Below are 21667 nucleotides of genomic sequence, written 5' to 3'. Positions count from 1 at the left end.
AAGGTGTTGCGTGTATTGGGGGGCCGGGAGGGGTGATCCATGTCAAAATCCATGCGCACACGTCCTCAAGTAGGGATGGGGCGATAATAGTTATTGTCGTTTATCATGAAAAAATGCTCACAGTAATCGTATCGCAGCCAGAGATTTGAATTTATCGTGAAATTGTCCTCCACAAATTCCGAAGTACTTAAACCCTCTATACTCGATAAAACGGACCTGTAAGAGCGCATTTGGTACGCTCTTATTTCACTCCACACAAATCGATTTGTTGTTATTTTTTTGGCAAACGTTCGCCCCAGAATAGGGTTGCTGAGGGTTCAAGTGGTTAACAAAAGTGGCATTTTAAGTTTCAAGTTGATTATTGTGATAATATCGTTAATCGCAAAATTTTTGCCACAACAATCGTGAAGCGCTGCACTGCAACAATATGAACGTGTGAACTGCAAATTATAATTTTATCTGCATATACAGTAAATCCTGAATATTAAATCCGGGCCTTTTTTTGGTGTGAATACAACTAGGGATGAGTACAGAGACAGACAGAGACTTTTTGGTGCTTCATTTTGGTGCCACTAAATACCCAAGCTGTCAATTTGCCCCGTGGTTCTCCAAAGCAAACATTCCAGGCAACGGCGCATCACAGCACAGTGTGTCATGTCATTATTCTGACGGCACATTCTTCCCGACGTCCCGTTGGTCCAACTGGCCCCATTATAACTAACCCTATCCCTAACCCTGACCTCACACTAACCTAACGGTCAGAATAATGGGATGTCGGAATTATGAGTGGACCCCTGTCCTGTGATTACTAGTGGTGAACAACACCAATGCTGAGTGCTGACAGCACAGCAGCATGTAGGCTATCGTTAGCTTCTTAGCTTATCCTGTTGCAAATGCTTTGGCCTGTCCATGGAGCCATACGACATGGCCATGTGGCTAGCCGAAAGTAGCCGATACAAGCTCACAACGTGTCGCAACGTGTTGTGTGCGAAACAGGTGTTTTTTATTTATTTATATTTAAAGGAGCTATAGTCAACTTTTTCATTGTAGGGCCGACACTTTGTTTACATCCTAGTCTATAGACTAGAAGACATACGCTGTATATGCACAAGCCGTGCGCAGCCATGACGCGCCTGAACACTTTCCTTTGTGTCATGAACAGGAACAGGATGAAGTTAGCTTGAAGTTAGCTATTGGCTACCACTCATTTTAGAAGCCCAATGTTCGGCGATTTAGCCGTGATTAAACCTTGCGCCCCTCATAGAAAGGCATAGATCAGAGAAAATGAGCTCTAAAGATCCTGGATTGCATTGGAGTGGACGGCAAATATCGGCGGCGCGACACTCTCGCGGGCCGATGTAAACAAATCGCTTTTTATCAGTAATGCTAGACCTACATCTGCAATTCTGCATTGGTTGAAAGTGTGTCTCCATATTCTTCCAATGAGAAATAACCTTTCGGTTGGGCTATTGAAAACTAATTAAAGATATGTTTTGTTTAAAACAAAAAGTGTTTAGGTTAAAGCTCTATATTCTGAAAGTTATATGCAATAAAGTAGTTGTTGTTCAATAACAGGGGTTGTCTCCAGCTCTAACAAACATTAGACATACTGTATACATACATACATATTGTCACCACAACACAGCTAGTAGTAATGTGTTGTAATCTGAACCAACACAGTGTTGGTAGTGTAGGGCTGTCGCGATTATGACATATTACCGTATTTTCCGGACTATAAGGCGCACCGGACTATAAGGCACACTGTCAATGAATGGTCTATTTTCGAACTGTTTTCATATATAAGGCGCACCAGACTATAAGGCGCACATACTAGACGCTACCGTTGCGTTATGCATCAGATGGAGCTGTGCTAAAGGGAATTTCAATGTCAATGAATGATCCATATATAAGGCACACTGGACTATAAGGCGCACTGTAGTTTTTTGAGAAAATTAAAGGCTTTTAAGTGCGCCTTATAGTCCGGAAAATACGGTACTTGATGATTAACCGCCATAGAAATAATTGCGTCCATAACCATTAATTGTGTGGCTTTTAGGCCAAAAGTTGCATGGGGCAGATATGACAAAAACGTACATTACTGACAATGACCGATACCAATAATCAAAATATTGTGATGCGCTGTGAGCTTACTATTTCCACAGTTTGTTTAAATGTTTCAAAATGCGATTATCTCAAATAATTGCGATTATCTCAAATAATTGCGATTAAATGATTATGTAACTAGAAGCAGTGCTCTTCCGAGCACAGGTCTCCACCAGGCCACACAAATCGGCCTGTTATAGCGCCACCATGAGGCTGATTTAAAAAATGTGGGGCAGAGGTTCTGAATCAGCATCCAGGGAGTGTGTGTGCTCAGTTTGGCAGCGATCGGGCCAACGGCGCCGGAGATTAGCTGGTAACAACCAGGCCACACAAATCGGCCTGTTATAGCGCCACCATGAGGCTGATTTGAAAAATGTGGGGCAGAGGTTCTAGATTGGCATCCAGGGAGTGTGTGTGCTCAGTTTGGCAGCGATCGGGCCAACGGCGACTGAGATTAGCTGCACACAAACTGCGAGGACACACGGACACACGGACGGACGGACGCACGGACAGACGGAGGGGAAAACATACTCTCCCTCAGCCTTCGGCTGGTGGAGACAATAACTGTGAAAGCCTGATTGTTGTTTCGAGCTATGAATATTACTTTATTTTTCATCAAATAAAACAACTGCAATACTGTGTCCACTATGTGTGCTCAAAATTGTGATTGGGAGCTTGTGAGCTCATATTGTGAGGTTCTAGATCTGCTATTTCCGACGTATGAGGCATAAATTAAGCATCAGATAGCCTCTACGTCTTCACCAGAGAAGACCCTGTGATAGACATCTACATTCTGGTCACCAGAGTCTGGCACGGAGAGACTCCTTTTTCCATTGCAATAGACTCATTTTAACACAGACAGAAACACGTGTGCATGAACACTCTCTCTTTCGCGCGCACACACACACACACACACACACACACACACACACACACATACACACACACACACACACACACACACACACACACACACACACACACACACTCACACACACACAGTGCGCAGCTCTGATAAGCGTGGCCCCTCTCTTTCTCTCTCTGAGTAAACATGGTTTTGGATTAGGCGTCTTATAATGAGAGCGGGGGTCTATCTACGCACCATGCCTGCATTGTGGCCCCCCGCTCCTCTCCGAGGGGGCCGGGACCAATCTTTACTCTGCTATTTATCCCCCCTCCTCTGATAGCTTACTTATCTGCTACAAAATGCCAGGGCTGACTGCCTGTCTGTCTGTCCGTCCGTCTGTCCGTCCGCACGTTTGACTGTCAACATGTCTGTCTGACCGCATGCGCGTCTGTTTGCCTGCTTGCATGATGTCTGTCTGTCTTTCTGCTTGCCAGTGGGACCCTGGTCTGTCTGTCTGTCTGCCTCCCTGCCCGCCCGCCCACTCACAAACCTGTCGGTCTCCATGTCGGCTTGAATCCCATGTGTATGAGGAGGGGGTATACTGTGTACATCTGGATGTGGGGTGGTGGGAGGGGGCAAAGAAAATGACAGAGGCTGGAACTGATGAGACGGGGGAGCGAAACACGGAGAGGGTGGGGACAGCGAGGGATGGATGGATGGATGGGGGACAAAAGAGGAGAGGGGTTATATGGAAGGGCAGAGAGACAGAATAGGGGGCTAAAAGAGAAACCGTGATAAAGAGAGCGGGAGGGTGATCGATCAAGGGAGAGAATTAAGAGTCAGAAGAGAGAGAGAGAGAGTTTGATGTGTGTCTAATAGACATATCAGCCTGGGGTGTGGGGCTTAGCCAGAAGATGAGGGCTTTGCAGGACTTCATTCATTGATTAGCATAGGGAGAGTGGCACAGGGCTGTGACAACCTGAGATTATGACACGCACGCACGCACACACGCACGCACTCTCTCACGCACATAGATCATAGATTGCCCGAGATAGATTGCAATCTCCATCTCTCTGTTTCTCCTTCCGTGGAAAGGCAAGGATGTGAAATTACAGGGTGTCACCTGCAGCTGACTCTAGCTGGCTGAATGTTAATGCAAATAAAGAAACAATTAGGGACCGGAAGGAAGAAGGTGGGAGGGCATACTGGGAAGAGAGATAGACAGAAAGAGAGAGATGATAGCAATGCTCAGACATTAAAGAAGGATTGACAGGGCAAGGGCAGAAAGAGAACAGGGTGCAGAGATGAGATGGGTTAGAAGACAGAGGAAGGTTAGGAGGAGGGAGAAGGAAGAGTGGTGAAATGTACGTGGCTGATGAGATTTTTCTACATAAAAAAAAGGCCACAGCAAACAAAAAAGATGGCTGCCTGCCATCAGCCTACTTTAGAATAGTTGTACTGTACATCATGCAAACATACAAGTGAAATAAAAAACTATACTGCTCTGTGTGTGTGTGTGTGTGTGTGTGCGCACGCGCGTGTGTGCGCACGCGCGTGTGTGCTTGCGCGCGTGTGTGTGTAATTAAGCATTACAGGCACATTGTATACATTAGGATTGTACGGTTTTTCGGTGTTTCGGTTTGATACGGTGTTATAAAATGTTGACGGTCTCGTAAGCCAAAACCGAAAACCGTCACGTGACATGTGCGCCGCTGCCGCATCTGCCGTGTTTACGGAAGCAGCAGAAATCACTCCTGAAGGAGACACAGAGATAATAGTAGCAGCTGGAGGGAGACCTGGTCTCTAAAGAAATGCACGAGGCTTAGCTTGAAGCTAAACACGGTGGATCTACAAGCTCACAAGACGTTGCACGGTCGACGAGCCACAAGCTTGTAGATCAGCTATTTTTGTATGCCTCTCGTCTCCTCCAAGGTTCCTTCAGGAGGAAAAACAACAACAAACGTAGGCTAAAAGTAACAATTATGTAACGTCACTGCATCGATGCAGAACGGCACACGGCTGCATCGCAATGCAAGCAAATTGTCTTAATCTAAAACTTTTTAAGAAGTTCTCTACTCCATCAGTGTTTACTATGCAGTGTTTGTGCGCTTGACACAGCACCCAGTACAGCGGCGTCACTTCAGAAAAAGCTAAGGTATGGCAACATGACTGGTGTCTTGCATGCGCGCCCTCGCGCGTGTGCAAGACACCAGTCAGATTGCCATACCTTAGCAACGGGGCACGATTACAGTACATTTTATTTTTTCCCCTGTAGCCAAAGGTATGGCAGCTGCCAAAGCTTGCCATACCCAATTGACACCTCTGACCCAGTACACACTGCATCCAGGCAAATGCCTCAGCGTTTGTCAATCTGTGGGTCGAGACCCCAGAGAGGTCCCAAAATTATTTTGGGTGGTCCCCAAATGATTAACTTAATGTGCAACATTGTTTTCTCACTCAACTGTAAACAAAACAACATACAGTGTTTTGAGGGTTTATATTGTACATGTCTAAAGTGACAACGTAAGGACTTTTTTTAACCTCTGAAATGACAAATTAAATTGACTTAGGCTATTTACAATTTATTTTAGTATAGCCCAATAGTATTTACTGCATTTTCGTGGGTAAAACACTTTTGTATCTGCTTTATAAATAATAAATAAAATACTTTGAAACTTTTTTTTTTTTTTTTTATCACGTTAAAATCTATAAGATTGTAAAACCGTGTAAAACCGTGTACCGGGGTTTTTTGGGGGGCATAAACCTTGGTTTTAAAAAAATGGAAACCGTACAACCCTAGTATACATACAGTACAGTATAGGAATGCACTGATATATCGGTCGTATATATCTGTATCGGCGATATCAGCCTTAAAATTGCAATATCGGTATTGAACCGATATCAAAACTAGAAGCAGTGCTCTTCCGAGCACAGGTCTCCACCAGGTCAGTTAGGTTATTGGCCTCCTGGTGGCGCTATAATAGGCAAATGTGAAAAGGGTGCCATGTCATCTGCGGCCTGTCATGATTTGAGACATTTTGTTCCAAAATGTGTTTTGCTAAAATTGAGCTGCTGGTGGTGCTATAACAGGCCAATGTGAAAAGGGTGGCATTTGTTCCTTGAGCTATTGGGAATGTGTGTGCAAAATTGCACGGAAATCGCAACCTGGCGTTTATGATTTGAGGCATTTTGTTCAAATCACTAATCCTGCAAACTATGGAAGCCAATGTAAACCAACTAGGATGGAATATGAAACATCGGACAGATCAGTCTTGATCACTTGACTAGAGATACTCTGTACTGATTTGTGTGATTTTTGGAACAAATCAAGGAGTAATATAAAAAATACATGTTTTACATAAGTCAGCCTTCTGGTGGCACTATAGAAAGCAGATGTAATAAATGCAGGGCAAAGGTTTCTAATTGGCCTCTAGGGAGTGCGCATACAAAGTTTTACACTGATTGGTGGAGTTATTGGTAAAAACACGAATCGGCCTGTTATAGCATGAGGCTGATTTGAAGTGCCTTTTCTATTCGGCCTAGTGAGAATGTGCGTGCAAAGTTTAACGGAAATCGCACTCACGAGAGTTCATGTTCATGATTTGAGGCTTTTTGTTCAAAAGGGAGCACTCTTGTAAACTTTGGAAGCCAATCTTAGCCAATCAGGATGGAATATGAAAAATCTGAAAGACTGGATTTGTTTAATGACTATAGAGATACTGTGTACCGATTTGCGTGATTTTTGGACAAAATATGTAGGAGTACTGTCCAAAAATGTGTTGTTTTGCACAAATCCGCCTCCTGGTGGCACTATCACAGGCCAATGCGAAACATTGGGGGCAGAGGTTCTGCTCTGGCACCCAGGGAGTCTGCGTGCCAGAGTTTAGCTGTCCACAGACGGAAGGACACGCACGCATGCGGACACGCACGCAGACGGACGGACGGACGGACGGACGGACGGACGGACGGACGGAAGGACGGACAGGGGCGAAAACATAGTCTTGGCCATGCCTTTTGGCCTGGCGGAGACAATAATCAGTTTTACCCGACATTTTCTTTTATATTACTTATGTATGATGAATGATGCAGATAATCATGTATGAAGAAGCTCACACACACGCACACACACCTGCCACTTTTGTTTGGTCAACTCCATTCACCCCTGCTTTTACATGCACATGCATACATGGACAGATACTCGCATGCCTCCACACACTTGAATTGCCTTAGTGGTTGGATGTGTCGTTTTGCCAGGGTTTGACTATTTGTTGACAATATTCCCTCTGCCTCCCTCATACCGGACAAGATCAATGGTCCAGATGAAAACAAGTGGAATTGGATTTCTCAACTAGAGGTGTGGTTATGGATGCATTGGTTTCACCTCCCATGGCTACAGTGTCTATTATGTGTGCGGCGACAGGTGACCCTATACCCTAATCTGTATCGGGGGGGGGGGGGGGGGGGGGGGGGGTAGTTTTTACTTTTTTATATCTAACGTCACGATGCAGTAATCCTTGCCTGAAACCTTGCCCACATTGAGTCATACGTCATAGACGACTGTCATCATAATGACTGATGTCACAGGCTGGGCACATGATGTCCGAGATGCAATATTCGAGACGTTCCCATGTGATCCACATCCCGAGATACAAATGATTCAAATTATTTTTGTCTAATGTAATGGTTAACTCAATCACTACCAATGACAAGTTATGACAAGCTATTTTAAAAGCCTTCTGTCCCAATGACGAGATATGACAGAATTATTTTTAATTTAATTTAATCCAACATTACGCTGGGAACCGGATCTGCATTGGGTCTCATGTTAGATTTTGCAGGAAAACGTCCATTTCTCTCTTTCCTGACTCTGCAAACTAGCTTTGGAACCACTGGATGGATTAATGTGCTGTCTTTTTTACTGGATTTACTTGAGATGGATATGCAGTGACTACTTTCAAAAGAAAGAAAAATAACCGGGATTCCGGTAGTAGATGAGTAGTTAATCTTCAACCTTTAATGCAAGTTTGACTGAAAAAAAGATAATAAAAAAAAACAAAGGTCTCCACCTTTGCAGTCATTTTCCTCTCCTACTCCCAGTACTTCTCATTTACAAACATCGGTTTCCTGTAGTCATCTTCTGGTAACTGTCCATTCCTTTGCCCAAAGCATCTCTTTGTTTCTACATTAATTCCTGATGGAGATCAACTGGTCATAGAAGTTTCTATTCTTTTGCAGCCATGTCTGCCCTGGCACAGTTCAGTTGGTAGTCTCTACTTTCCTTTATAATGCTGCTTAGTTCCTGCTGGTGAGTATCACTGAGCACATTCATTTGATCTGTCTCTCATCATTCTGATGGGAGAGACATATCCTTGAGTTGATGTCTAGAATTTCCATTTGTTCTGACATAATATCATATGAAACAGAAACTTGTTCTCTGTCGTCGTCGTCTGGGCTGTTATTTTTGCAATAAGTCATAGCTTTCAGTTCCCACTTGATGTCATGTGGGAGCTCTGACTTCTCCAGATTGTCCTTGATAACTACTAGCTTGCATAGTGTCTTCAGACTAGGACATAGGTCTAGGATGTACAGGTCAGACAACTTGGCATCATCTCCATGATCTTCAACAGCCCTTGGAACGGATGTGTATCTATATCCTCCATAGAGAATGGTACGATCTCCCACTATGCAACAGCCCATCATATACATCCATGAACAAGGGCCTCTCCCCTTGTACTCAACCTTCCGCCAGGAGAAGGTCTCTGGATTGAATTTCCACAGATCATTGAAGGTCTTGACCAGTTGCCAATTTTTACCACCAAATATGTATAGCTCTTCATTGTAAGCAAAGGCTGAATGTAATGCACGGCCTTCCGGAATAACCTTTGCTGAAGGCGTGCTCAACCAGCAGTTGGTGTTTGTGTCAAACACTCTAATGTTGTTGTCCTGGTCCCCATGGCCCCCAAATACATACATCTTTGTCCCAATGATGGTGGCAGAGTGATAGAATGAAACTGGCGCTGGAGTGCCTCTGGTAGTAATTAAAGCCCAGATCATTGTGGTTGTGTCCAACATGTACATGTCATTAGTGCATCCAGTTAGCTGGTCGGTGTATCCTCCAAAAATATACATAGCCTTCCCCAGGACACAGGCTGAGTGGCCAAACCTCACCACTGGAACACACCCAGAAACCATGGTCTTGAACCACCTGTGGGTGTTGGCGTCAAATGCATAAAGCACATTAGTGTACTCACTTGTGTAAGTACTTCCCCCCCAGATGTAGATGATGTCTTCTATCAGCACAGCGGTGTGGCTGTGGCGCCTGGAGGGAACCTCAAGAAGATCCCCACTTTTAGTTGTTACTGCAGGCAACTTCGTCCAGCGCAAAGACACTGTGTTGAAGACGTACACATCGATCCTCTTAGTGGTGGTCTCCCCGTCACAGCCTCCAAATGAGTACACCTTGTGCCCCACTGCCACAGCAGCATGGTCATAGTCCCTCTCTGGTCCTCCTTTCAAATGCAGCGTCCAGCGCAACATATCACACAGCGGCACCAGAGTGCACTAAACTGAATTCACAGGGAGTTACTCTGTTGAAGAATGGAGTCCTGTTGCACGTGCTACCCCTTATATTGCTACATTGGCACAGGTGTCACGTAAAGCTTGGTCAATCGGACACGGGTTGTGTTGGGAAGGCGATGCGATAATATGACATAGAGAATGTTCTAAAGCTTGACTTTCCTTTGCGACTTCATTGTCACAAACTGGCCTTCATAACCTTATTCCAGTGTACATGACTGAGAAAGCAAGTGTTAATTACTTGCGCCAGCAGAGAGGGCAAGTACTGCGTTCAGTTGCGTATCTGTCGCGTATCTTTTTACGCCCTTAGCCAATCAGGTCGTCACCATAAACAGCCAATGAGGGACCAGCATTCTTGGTGACGTCACCATCAACAAGTGTGACCTGATATAAATAACAAGGCGCGCCCTCCTAGCGCTCTAGGTAGTGTGGTTGCCAGTACGGCAAGCAGACTATTGTTCTAGTCCAGCCAACCTCCACCGGCTGTCAGTCTGTCTGTCTGTCACACGTCACACTTTTGTCCTACTCATATCTCCACCACCGTTTCTCACGTGGCCCTCTTCTAGCGCCACCATGAAGCCAATTCTTGCAAAACACATTTTTGGACACTGCTCCTACAGATTTTGCCCTAAAATCACACAAAGCGGTACACAGTATCTCTAAAGTCCTGTCATCAACATGGATCTGTCCCATTTCCCATATTCCCTCCTGATTGGCTACCATTGGGACCGGATCCCTCTGCAATTGTGCCTCTCTTTCTCTCGCGCTCTCTCTGCCTGTCTGTCTGTCTGTCTCCGTTTACCTGCTTCTGGCACACAGGGAATTAAGTGGTATTATGGGGAAAGGGTCCTTGCTGAGCTCAACTGCATTACAAAAAAACAGGTTATTTACCCTGAGAGCATGACAGAGAGAGAGAGAGAGAGAAGGTGTGTGTGAGAGAGAAGGTGTGTGTGTGTGTGTGTGTGTGTGTGTGTGTGTGTGTGTGTGTGTGTGCGTGTGTGTGTGTGTGTGCGTGCGTGCGTGCGTGCGTGCGTGCGTGCGTGCGTGTGTGGGAGAGAGAGAAAGACAGAGAGAGAAAGATATTGAGAGAAAGGTAGAGACAAAGAAAGAGAGAAAGAGAGAGGACTTAAGTGAATTGTCGACTCGAACGCCCTAATCACAGTGAAAGCTCCGGACAAAGACAGGCCTTTGGAAGCCAACGGAGTTCACCCCGGGGGGAACCCAAAGCCATTTGGCCCTATCTTTCTCTCTCCCTAACCCTCTCATGCATCTCTCTCTCTCTACCCCTAACCTCCTCACTCATCTCTTTCTCAAAGTCTCTCTCTCTGTGTCTCCCTCTCTCTCTCTGGCCAGACTGGCAGAGCCAGAACTATTGACAGAGTTACAACGCTCCCAAATGATAGACTTCCGTTGCAAACAAAGAATATTCAAAATTCATGTAATTTATTGCCAAAACGAATACAGCTGATTTGTAATTATTTTTGTGTGCTCACTGCTCAGTGATAACAACAAGAACAACACCTGGTGACAGATAGCTCCAAACACTACTGTATCGTTATGAATCCTCATAATGGGTGTTGATGAAGCATGTGCAATACATGACCCATGTGATCGCGTTGCGGCAAGATCAACGAGTGTCATAACTCTCTCTTTCAACAGGTTATGGGCAGACATCTTCAGAATAATACCTCCTACAGCACCTAAGAGAGAGAGAGAGATTCAAACACTGCTGGCAACAAGCTGTCAGGGGGGGCATCATTAAGTATCCCAGGTCCTGGGGGGACCAGCAATTTCCACAGAGCCCACAACAATTGCCATTCTGGTCCACGGTAGCTCTACTGGTCTCACCAGTTTCCATTCAGCCTATAGGTAGACCATTGGCTCCCTGGAGATGGGGAGCCATGACAGCTCTATTCACCAGCCTGCTAATGCTACATGTTGAGGGGCTCTGGGTTATGGGGGGTGGGCAGGCGTGTTGAGCTGCTAAGCATGGGCCATTTCCTCATTCTTCCTGTGACTCCATTGAGGTGCACAGTCAGAGAAGGCCTTTTCTGTGGGCAATGGGGTGAGAGAGATGGCGTCTGCTGTATCTGCATGCGAGAAGTCAAAGTCACAGTGGGAAGCGTGGGTGGCTAGTGCTGTTTGGCGCTGTGTCTCGCGCAATCGGAGGATTGCAACAAATTGACAAAGTATTTTTTTTTTATATACTGTAAGACACGATACAGAAAGGCAGGTAGAAATACACTTGAATGCACACAAGTTGTCGTGGTTCTCCTCGGATCGGGTCTATTGTCCAATGTGACAAAAGCAACGCTCACACAGCCACACTGAAACATAATGATACTGCCCTCTGGTTCACTGACTATTTTCACAAGGACTACCTCCATCATCACTGGTCAATGCGAAGGAGTAAGAGGGTGTGTGTGTGTGTGTGTGTGTGTGTGTGTGTGTGTGTGTGTGTGTGTGTGTGTGTGTGTGTGTGTGTGTCCACGGGCAGACATTCCGCTCCACCAGATCAGAAACATCTCTTACAGTATGAGCACTTCGATACACAGTGCACAGCTGCTTTCACAACTTTACTGCTAAAATGTTGTGTGTACAACTGTGCATGATACACAAAACTTGTCCTCCTATCCTCTGCATTTATGTGTTGTGCGTGCGTGTATGAGTGCTTGCATTTGTGTGTGTGCACGTTTGTCCCTAGTTTGTTACTAAACCCATCCTACAGGGAGCATGGTGCTGTAATTAGGAACAGATGGTTGTATTTAATATTTCATATGGAAATGGGGATTTATCAAAGTGGGTGCAGGGCAGGTGTGTGTGTGTGTGTGTGTGTGTGTGTGTGTGTGTGTGTGTGTGTGTGTGTGTGTGTGTGTGTGTGTGTGTGTGTGTGCACACACACTCACTTTCTCTCTCACCCCCATGGTGCTTTTTCTTCACGGTAACAGAGCAGTATAACAGTTACAGAAAGGTGGAATAAATGCTGTGCAGCATCTGATGGAAGAAATGACTGTATATTACTCAGGGCTTAAAGCAAAAAAAAATCCCGAGACGGAAATGTATTTTGCCCCCCCCCCCCCCTCCCCCCGCTTGAAAAACGTTTTACCGTTGATGCCATAGGGCCAGGCTATAACAGATTTCTGACACCAGGACCTGAATGGCGAATGGCTAGCCCGTGTCAACCTTTTCATCCAGCCAAGCCGACCAGTGCTGAGTAGCCTTTCTTGAGTTCCATCACAAATAAACTAACCGCTCCATATTGTCGCCGACTGAACCAATACCACACCGTCCACACGTGGGTAATGTTATGAGAGAAACAATGCGACGCAGTGCCTCCGCCTACTGCCATGAACACCAATCATGATACGACGTCGCGTCGTTCCCAAATGAAACACCACCCCGGCCCGAAGTTTGCATTAGCATCTGTATGGATAACTTTTGTGAGTGACAAATAAATACCCTCGAATTTCTGATTTGCAAACATAACAATTGTTCCGTTGCCTATTTTAATGCAATGTAAGCAAACATGTATTGTTAATTACGGCTGCCTTCTCTTTAAACACACTTTTAGATAATATAGCCTACCTGCTGTTTACATGGCGTAAAACTCCAGTGACTTCCATTATTCCTGTGATTTCTTTTGGACACTGGCACTGCTATCCATACAGAGAGAGCGACGTCTCAATTCGCCCATTACTTTGCAGCATGACATAACACCACCAGTGCTGCGGAGCGGAGGTCCCAAAACACACTTCCAAACGGTGTACATCGTTTAAGCCATAGGAGCATGATTTTCTATTTCTATAAATATGAACTTTAGCCAAACTATTGCGAGTAATCCACGTGGTTTTGTTGTGCATCGTCGTAGCTACTAGCTTCCCGGACGGTACAGCTGCAACAACCTTGCTAACAAACAGAGCCATTTCCTCTCAGTACAGCGAGCGGATTTCAAAATAAGAGCTACCGTAATCTGATCAAGTCAACAGTCAAGTCACAGATCAAGTACCAGACGGCTTGCCCCAGTAATAATACGTAAACAGTCTGCCTGATGCAGTAGCTTCAAACTTTGCCTTTGTCTCTGTGTCTGGTGCAGGTGATCTGGTCACAGATCCGTGGAGTATGTTGTCATATTGGAAAGTTGTCGCCATGCGTGTCTGACCCGTACGTAAGTAATAGGTCCTGCAGTCGCTCTGTCTTTCTGTCTGTTTGTGTAGTGGAGCTCTTAAATAGGGTTGTTTCGATACCATTACAGGAAAAGCTGCCGATACTGCCTAAAATGCTGGTATGGGTATATCGGCCAGTATGCCAGTCTACAGTATGCCATTCCGATACCACGTAATTGATCACATGTTGACAATTCATTTGCAGTCAATATTTTTTATTGCTTCAGTTGATATTGCACTACTGTTTTATACTCTAGCTTGTACCATTTAAATTGTCATTATTTAATGAGAGAGAGAGAGAGAGAGAGAGAGAGAGAGAGAGAGAGAGAGAGAGAGAGAGAGAGAGAGAGAGGATAAAAAGCTATATGACAGTTGGGATCTAAATACAGTATGTACAGACATTAATAACTGTATGTGGCGTTAATGGACATTATAGAGTGGACTGGACAAACTAAATTGAACTGGACTGTAATTGACAGCAGACAGACAGACAGACAATGGCTCTCAGTCAGAACTGGGCATGAGTGGAAGGGAGGGACAGGCATTCACATCACACACACACACACACACACACACACACACACACACACACACACACACACACACACACACACACACACACACACACACACACACACACACACACACACACACACACACACAGTCAGGGTCAGTAATTGAGTGGGAGGGATAAGCTCTCTTCGTTCTTTCTGTCTGCTTGTCCTCTCTCTCTCTCTCTCACACACACACACACACGCACGCATCAGTCACTCCATCATCACCCGACAAGACCAATTTGTTGCCCTGAGTTACCGGCGCAAACCGGGACAAAGTCAGCTGTCAATCAGGCAGCGTAGGTATGTCATTGGCTCGCTGGTTGCCAGTGGTTACAAATTGTGTTGCTTAGTTAAAGAGCTGATTTACTCTTGAGGAAGCCAGGGAGCACTTAGTGAACGCATGGACACGCACACATGCACTCACTGAACACACACACACACACACACACACACACACACACACACACACACACACACACACACACACACACACACACACACACACACACACACACACACACACACACACACACACACACACACACACACACACACACACACACACGAACACACACACAGGGCCTATATTTTCTAGGACAAAGACACGCCTATTTCACCAAGACAAACTCTATCACACTCACACAGCCTTGAATAAAGAACAGCCATATGAGATAGGGAATAAAAATGCATTGGTGCCCCATATCAGACAAAACAGAACAACGCTGTGATAAACTGGTAGAGAGAGAGAAAGAGAGAAAGAGAGAGAGAGAGAGAGAAAGAGAGAGAGAGAGAGAAGCGGAATGGAGACTGAGATGTGAACTGTGAAAGGCATGATATTATCCATTCATTTTAAACAGGGGTCGGGTGATTGAGGGAGCTGAGCTGTGGATGAATCTGTGCGTGCGCGCGCAGGAGTTTGCATTCTGGTCCCCGGGTCGCCACAGACACACTGACACAAAATGAACAGCGCTCAATCTCCCTCTGTGTGATTGCTGCTCCAGTGTCAAGATAAGTGCTGCATGGGGCCTATGGCAGCCAACCCGCAGGTCTTCAGGACAGCAAGACACACAGGGACGTTTGACTGACAAGGCATTATGGCCGGGCCAACTTAACCCAAAATATATATCAAAACCATATTTTTTTAAAATGTATTTAAAACCAATATAACTGAATAATCGAGAAGCACGTTTTTCTTTTTTATTTGTTCTTTTTATCAACGACTGCATTTTTCCTAATCGACTAAATCGATTAGTTGGATTAACCACTTAAACCTGTACCTTGATTGTACAATATTGTACAATAAATATTGTACATACGTATGGTGGTAAGCTGATCTAGAAGGTCACATATATCGCATGCAGATCTGTCATCAATAGTAAATGTTGATATAGTTAATAAAAGTGATTTTGATTTGAAGTCATATCACCCAGCGCTACGAGACATTATTTTTTTTTTCTTTGTCCGTGTCTGTCCACGTCCGTCTTTCTTTAGTAGCTCAGAGTGGCCGTCACCAACGGCTTGATATCAAAGGAACATAAATGAAGGTGGACCAGAAGGGGAACCAAATAAAGGCGCAAAGGAATGAGAGAGAGAGGGAGAGAGAGAGAAAGAGAGAGAGAGAGAGAGAAGAGAGAGAAGAGAGAGAGAAGAGAGAGAGATGCAGGACACCAGGAATCACAGATAGGACGAAAGGAGGGCAAAGACGTGTGTATGTTCCTCCCTTCACCCTCCCCTCCCCTCCCCTCCCCTCCCTCCCTCAGCCGCCCGCCCCTCCAGAAATGAATATTTCTCATCACCATATGAATATTGCGGGCGTGACAAGCGCGTGTAAACACACACAAGCGGAGTGCTCAAATCCACTCACTGGGAGCTATTAAGTCGTCAGCCAGGCACAGAGAGGCTGACAGGGGAGACAAACGCTCTGTGTGTGTGTGTGTGTGTGTGTGTGTGTGTGTGTGTGTGTGTGTGTGTGTGTGTGTGCATGTGCATGGTGACAGGAGACAGAAGCGATGTGGTGGGAAGCTGAACGGAGCAGCCACAGAGAGAGAAAGAGACAGAGAGTGGACAGGCAGATATTAGAAGGAGAGAAGACTCGCTGGCAGACTGCTAATTCTTCTTGTCTGAGAAAAAACATCCAACCCCTGCTCAAGTTGTCACCATCACTGTCACCCTATGGGGAATGTGTGTGTGTGTGTGTGTGTGTGTGTGTGTGTGTGTGTGTGTGTGTGTGTGTGTGTGTGTGTGTGTGTGTGTGTGTGTGTGTGTGTGTGTGTGAGAGCGTGTGCGTGTGTAGTGGCCTTTGTTGGGATCCTATACATGTGCACTCCTCCTCCTGACAAAACTTGCCAGCTTCCACCTGTCTGATTCAATAAAGGTTGCTCACTCAATAGGGTGTGTGTGTGTGTGTGTGTGTGTGTGTGTGTGTGTGTGTGTGCGTGTGTGTGTGTGCGCACACACACGCATATCTGGGCTGTAGTGGGTTGTTATCTCTAATCGATAGAGTACCTCAAGGTGACCTTGTTACCTCTCTCTCTCTCTCTGATGTGATGTTCTGCAGGTTTTTCCAGTATTCTCACTTTCTCTCTCACCCCCATGGTGCTTTTTCTTCACGGTTATCAAGTGTGATGCTACACACAAACACACACTCACGCACAAATGTACACACACACACACACTCACACACACACACACACACACACACACACACACACACACACACACACACACACACACACACACACACACACACACACACACACACACACACACACACACACACACACACACACACACAATCAGATCTCCATGCATCTTTTTTATCAGTGAGTGTGTAAACTTGAATCAGAACAGCACCATTCAGGAAGGCAATTGGTATCATTTTCCATCCGCTATAACTGGCCCCATATGCAGTTTTATGTTTACTCACTGAATACATGTGTGCATACGAGCATACACACACACACACACACACACACACACACACACACACACACACACACACACACACACACACACACACACACACACACACACACACACACACACACACACACACACACACACACACACACACACACACACACACACACACACACACACACACAAACACACACAAACACACGGTAGTCATACAATGTGTCACTGGTACTGTAGCTTCTCAGTACAACCACAGTCTTCTACTGTTGGCCACTGGGAGCAGCCCAGCACAACAAGACTGATTGGGGTTAAGTGCTTTGCTCAAGGGCAAACTCAATAGCCCTTATCGAGATGATAGTGCGATTCCCATTCACGTCCTCAAATTCTCAGATGGTCCAGGGATACAAACCAAATTCGTGGAGGGAGAGCAATCTCTTTTGGCGCCCCAGTCCCGGAGACGCGCCCCAACGGTGGGGATCCGTCAGGTAGCACCTGGAGACGGGGACGCGATTCTATGTCCCCGTCCCCTCCCCACGGGACGGGACAGGACGGAGCGCCGCCAGGTAGCACCTTAAACTTTAATCCTAACCCTAACCGAAGTACAGTATGTGTCTGGATTGCTTTCCACAGTATATTACTCCTACCAGCATGCCTTCAGTACTTCCCTTCCATTAAGGTGAAAACAGATATGCATATTGACTGTGTAGACTTTGACATAACATGCTAATACATAAAGTACATTTTGTTATGCTCTTATTTTGGGGAATCCTATTAATCACTCTCTTTTCTCTATTTTCGCTAAATGTTTGCCCAAGAATATTGAATATTGAAGGTTCGTGCAGTTGAAGCGCAAGGCTTCAGTCAACAGACTACACTGCAAAATCCTGAGTGTGAATTTAAACTGATACTCGTGTATTTGACTAAACCTCTGGGGTACCTCTCAGGGGGACACTCTGTCTCTGCTCTGCAGAAATGTCCTAGATCCTAGTGTTTAAAAAAAGAAGTGAAGTATAAAACTGCAGTGATTTAGTGTTTTAGCTAGACTAGAATATTGCTTGTGGATGGCCAGGCGAAGGTGATGTCAGGCGCTAAGTGGGCCAGGGGCCTATCAGTCAGCAGATCTGTATGGCTCCTAACCAGCGGCGACAGGTCCTTAACGCAGAGAGAGGACAGAGATGCCCCTAACAGATGCCCAGCAAAGTGCCTGATTAAAACTTAATAGGCAGAAGAGGCCGTGTGTGTGTGTGTGTGTGTGTGTGTGTGTGTGTGTGTGTGTGTGTGTGTGTGTGTGTGTGTGTGTGTGTGTGTGCATGGGTGCGAAGGAGATGCGACATGGGCGCCAGCCCTCCAGCGAGAGAGGGGGCATGCCAGCTGCTACTGTCCCCAGAGAGAGAGCCCTGAAGCTGGGCAGCGAGTCAGGGCAGTAGGGGGTTCTCCATGGGGCCATGGCACAGTCACAACAAAGTGCTATATGGGACAGATGAGACGAGACGTGACACTCCCCACTCTATAACTGAGCTCTATATTCCACATTTATATTACTATGCTGGTTATTGAAGGACATTATTGGATGTCAATTTTATAGATCCATCCATCTATCCACCTTCAACCGCTTATCCGGAATCGGGTCGCGGGGGTAACAGTTCCAACAGTGATTTCCTGTGTTCCCTCTCCTGCGCAACATTAGCGCAGGAGATGCCTTGGGAGGCATTTTTAACTTATTTTTTTGCCATTTCTAATCTTGACCCTAAAGCCTGACACATACAATCACAGACACACACACACACACACACACAAACACACACATTCTTGAACTCAGGTGACAATGAACGTCAACCAGGTTTTTCAGATTCCATGCTGTCTGCCTGCAACTGGCTTCCAAAATGTGTTAGCACTTGTCGTCTTGCTTGTGTCTGTGTAGCGCCCCCACAATTACAGAAGAGAAGACCGCCCATAACTGCTCCCCCAGTTGAGTTCAGCTCTATTGGTGGTTGGTTGCGAGCATGGGTTGTCGAGCAGGAGGTCCGGTGTTCAATCCCAGCCCGGGCATTGATTGCTATACTGGTGTCAGAAGTAGGGCTGTCACAATTATGACATAATTGTCTAATCGCAATTATTTGACATAATCGCAATTATTTTTCATAATCGTCATAATCGTTTCCATGTTGAAAAATGTTCATATATTTATTTTAAAGTAAAAAAAATAGTGGAAATATGCGACGCGTTGTGAGCTTGTAGATCGGCTATTTACACTATCAATGTTCTTTTTTAAGTTTAAAGTTGTCAAACATGTCAGTTTTTTTTTTATATTTAGGTTATGTGTCATATCTGCCATGTGCAACTTCAAAGCCTAAAAGCCGCCAAAGAGAGATGTAATTGTCAACAACAAAAACACAATTAAATCGTTAATCGCAATTATTTGAGAGAAAATTAATCGTCATGTAAAATGTCATAATCGTGGCAGCCCTAGTCAGAAGTGGATTGCTGGGGCGCCTGCTGGCCTAGCGGTCCAGGTGCATACCACATAGGCTCTGTGCCGCAAGACAGCATGTCATGGGTTCGAATCCCGTTCCCGGCGACCTTTGCTACATGTCTCTCCCCATATCTCTCTCCCTGTTTCCTGTCTATCTCCACACTTATAAGCGTGAGGACGTGTCTAACGAATGGAGGGGGTAGTGTAGTGACCCCACAAAAGATCCACCTGTAACCACTCTCTAAATCTAGCTCAGCTCTATTGGCCCAACGGGTTGCGAGTGTAGGTTGCCGAGCAGGACGTCTGGGCTTTGTTCCCCGCTCAGGGCATTGATTGTTACATCCGCAAGGTATGAGTAGCACACCTGGGGGCCCAACACGCCAGCAGCCGATAATTTACCTGCCCACAGCAAATTTAATCGGACTATCGTCATCTCCATCCCTGCCATTTTGTCTTTAATCGCCTCTGCCCCCAACACCCACACCCACAGAGCCCCTCCCGTTCCTGTCCCTGATTATGCTGTCAATACGGTGCGGATGAGAGGAGCTGACAATTGACCGTCGCAGATCGATGCCAGCTAATAAGCATGTCAGGAGAGAGGAGAAAAGAGCAAGGCATCGACAGGAAGAGAGAGAGAGAGAGAGAGAGAGAGAGAGAGAGAGTGAGAGAGAGAGACGGGGTGAGTGACAGAGAGACAACAGGGAGAGAGAAAGGGAGTTTGATCCAATACGTCTGTCTGGCATGTGGAGATGTAAGTATGATGATTGGTGTGTTATTGCTGGTTTAATGTTAGGCAATCAGGGCCCCGGTGCCTCTAGATATCAACAGATATCCATCAAATCGGCCCCCGCTCTTGTTCTCTCCCCTATACTCCACATGGACCGCACACACGCACGCGCACACACACACACACACACACACACACACACACACACACACACACACACACACACACACACACACACACACACACACACACACACACACACACACACACACACACACACACACACACACACACACACACACACACACACACACACAGCTGACTACATGGCAACAACAAATTGGCAAAGGTGGCGGCATTTAAAAAAAAGCACAAAAAAACAAATTAGGGTAAATTGATGTTTCCCAGTTTTGCCACAAGAAGACAAAGGGAGAAATTTAAAAAAAGGGTGTAGGAGGGGGGATAGGGCTGTTGTTTGTATTGAGGAAGATCATCTCTAGTCCCCCCCACCCCACCAACACCACCTCCGGTGGAGAAGTGTGCTGTTGTTGATATAATAACACAGCCAGGTGTCTGTGTCCAATTCCCTGTCATTTTAACTTTTGTGTAAATCACCATGTATTTGTGTTCACCACCCCCCATCACCACCCTCCTCTCTTTCACTATTCGATCTCTTTCTCCTCCACTGAGGTGTCATTTTCTTTTGCTCAAATTGCATCTTCCATGGCCTCCCAGACGGCACAATTGCCGGTGTATGGATCCTGATGGAGGCTTATCTGTCTGGATGAAATACTGTCACCAGCACAACTAGCCAACACTGCTTAGTCTAATACTGCCCACTGTAAACTGCCTGACTACACTGACTGACTGACTACAAAGTGTTACCAATCTCGATTTTTGAGCGGTGGTCACAACGCTCCTATACGTGGCCGTGTGTGTGGGTATGTCTGTCTGTCTGCGTGTCTGTCTGGCTGTATGTAGCCTACAGTACCTTTTTTGACCACACATGTTAAGGGAGGGGCGCTGTTGTTCAGGCCAGGCCAGGCCAGGCCAGACACACACACACACACACACACACACACACACACACACACACACACACACACACACACACACACACACACAAGGATGCAAGGTTGAAAGTGGTTAATTATTGCAGCCCTAATGGACTTCATGGTCCATTTATGTATTTAAAATGTTAAAAAAAGAGGAAAAAAGTTTCCCCCAAAAAATGTATTCTTTTAATAAAATCATGTTTGAAGTGGGCGGTGCATTTGAGCGGCGCATTTGTAGCGATTTTTCATT

The 21667-nt window shown here is 45.7% G+C and overlaps 2 protein-coding genes across 2 annotated transcripts in view; both read right to left on the bottom strand.

Annotated features, from left to right (window-relative positions):
- Positions 1-21667, bottom strand: part of camkmt (calmodulin-lysine N-methyltransferase) — a 167892-nt gene that overhangs the window by 58492 nt on the left and 87733 nt on the right. The window lies entirely within an intron of this gene.
- Positions 8276-9487, bottom strand: LOC308296693 (kelch domain-containing protein 3-like; the record flags this gene model as incomplete). Its single annotated transcript, XM_080740021.1, has 1 exon — positions 8276-9487. One exon carries the CDS (start codon positions 9485-9487, stop codon positions 8276-8278), a length of 1212 nt encoding a protein of 403 aa, XP_080596147.1.

Source organism: Nannobrachium achirus (assembly GCF_963921795.1).
Source record: "Nannobrachium achirus genome assembly, chromosome: 13".
In the NCBI taxonomy this organism is placed as follows: domain Eukaryota; kingdom Metazoa; phylum Chordata; class Actinopteri; order Myctophiformes; family Myctophidae; genus Nannobrachium; species Nannobrachium achirus.
The sequence above is the reverse complement of the archived record's forward strand: the minus strand, read 5'-3'. Positions and strand labels throughout refer to the sequence as shown.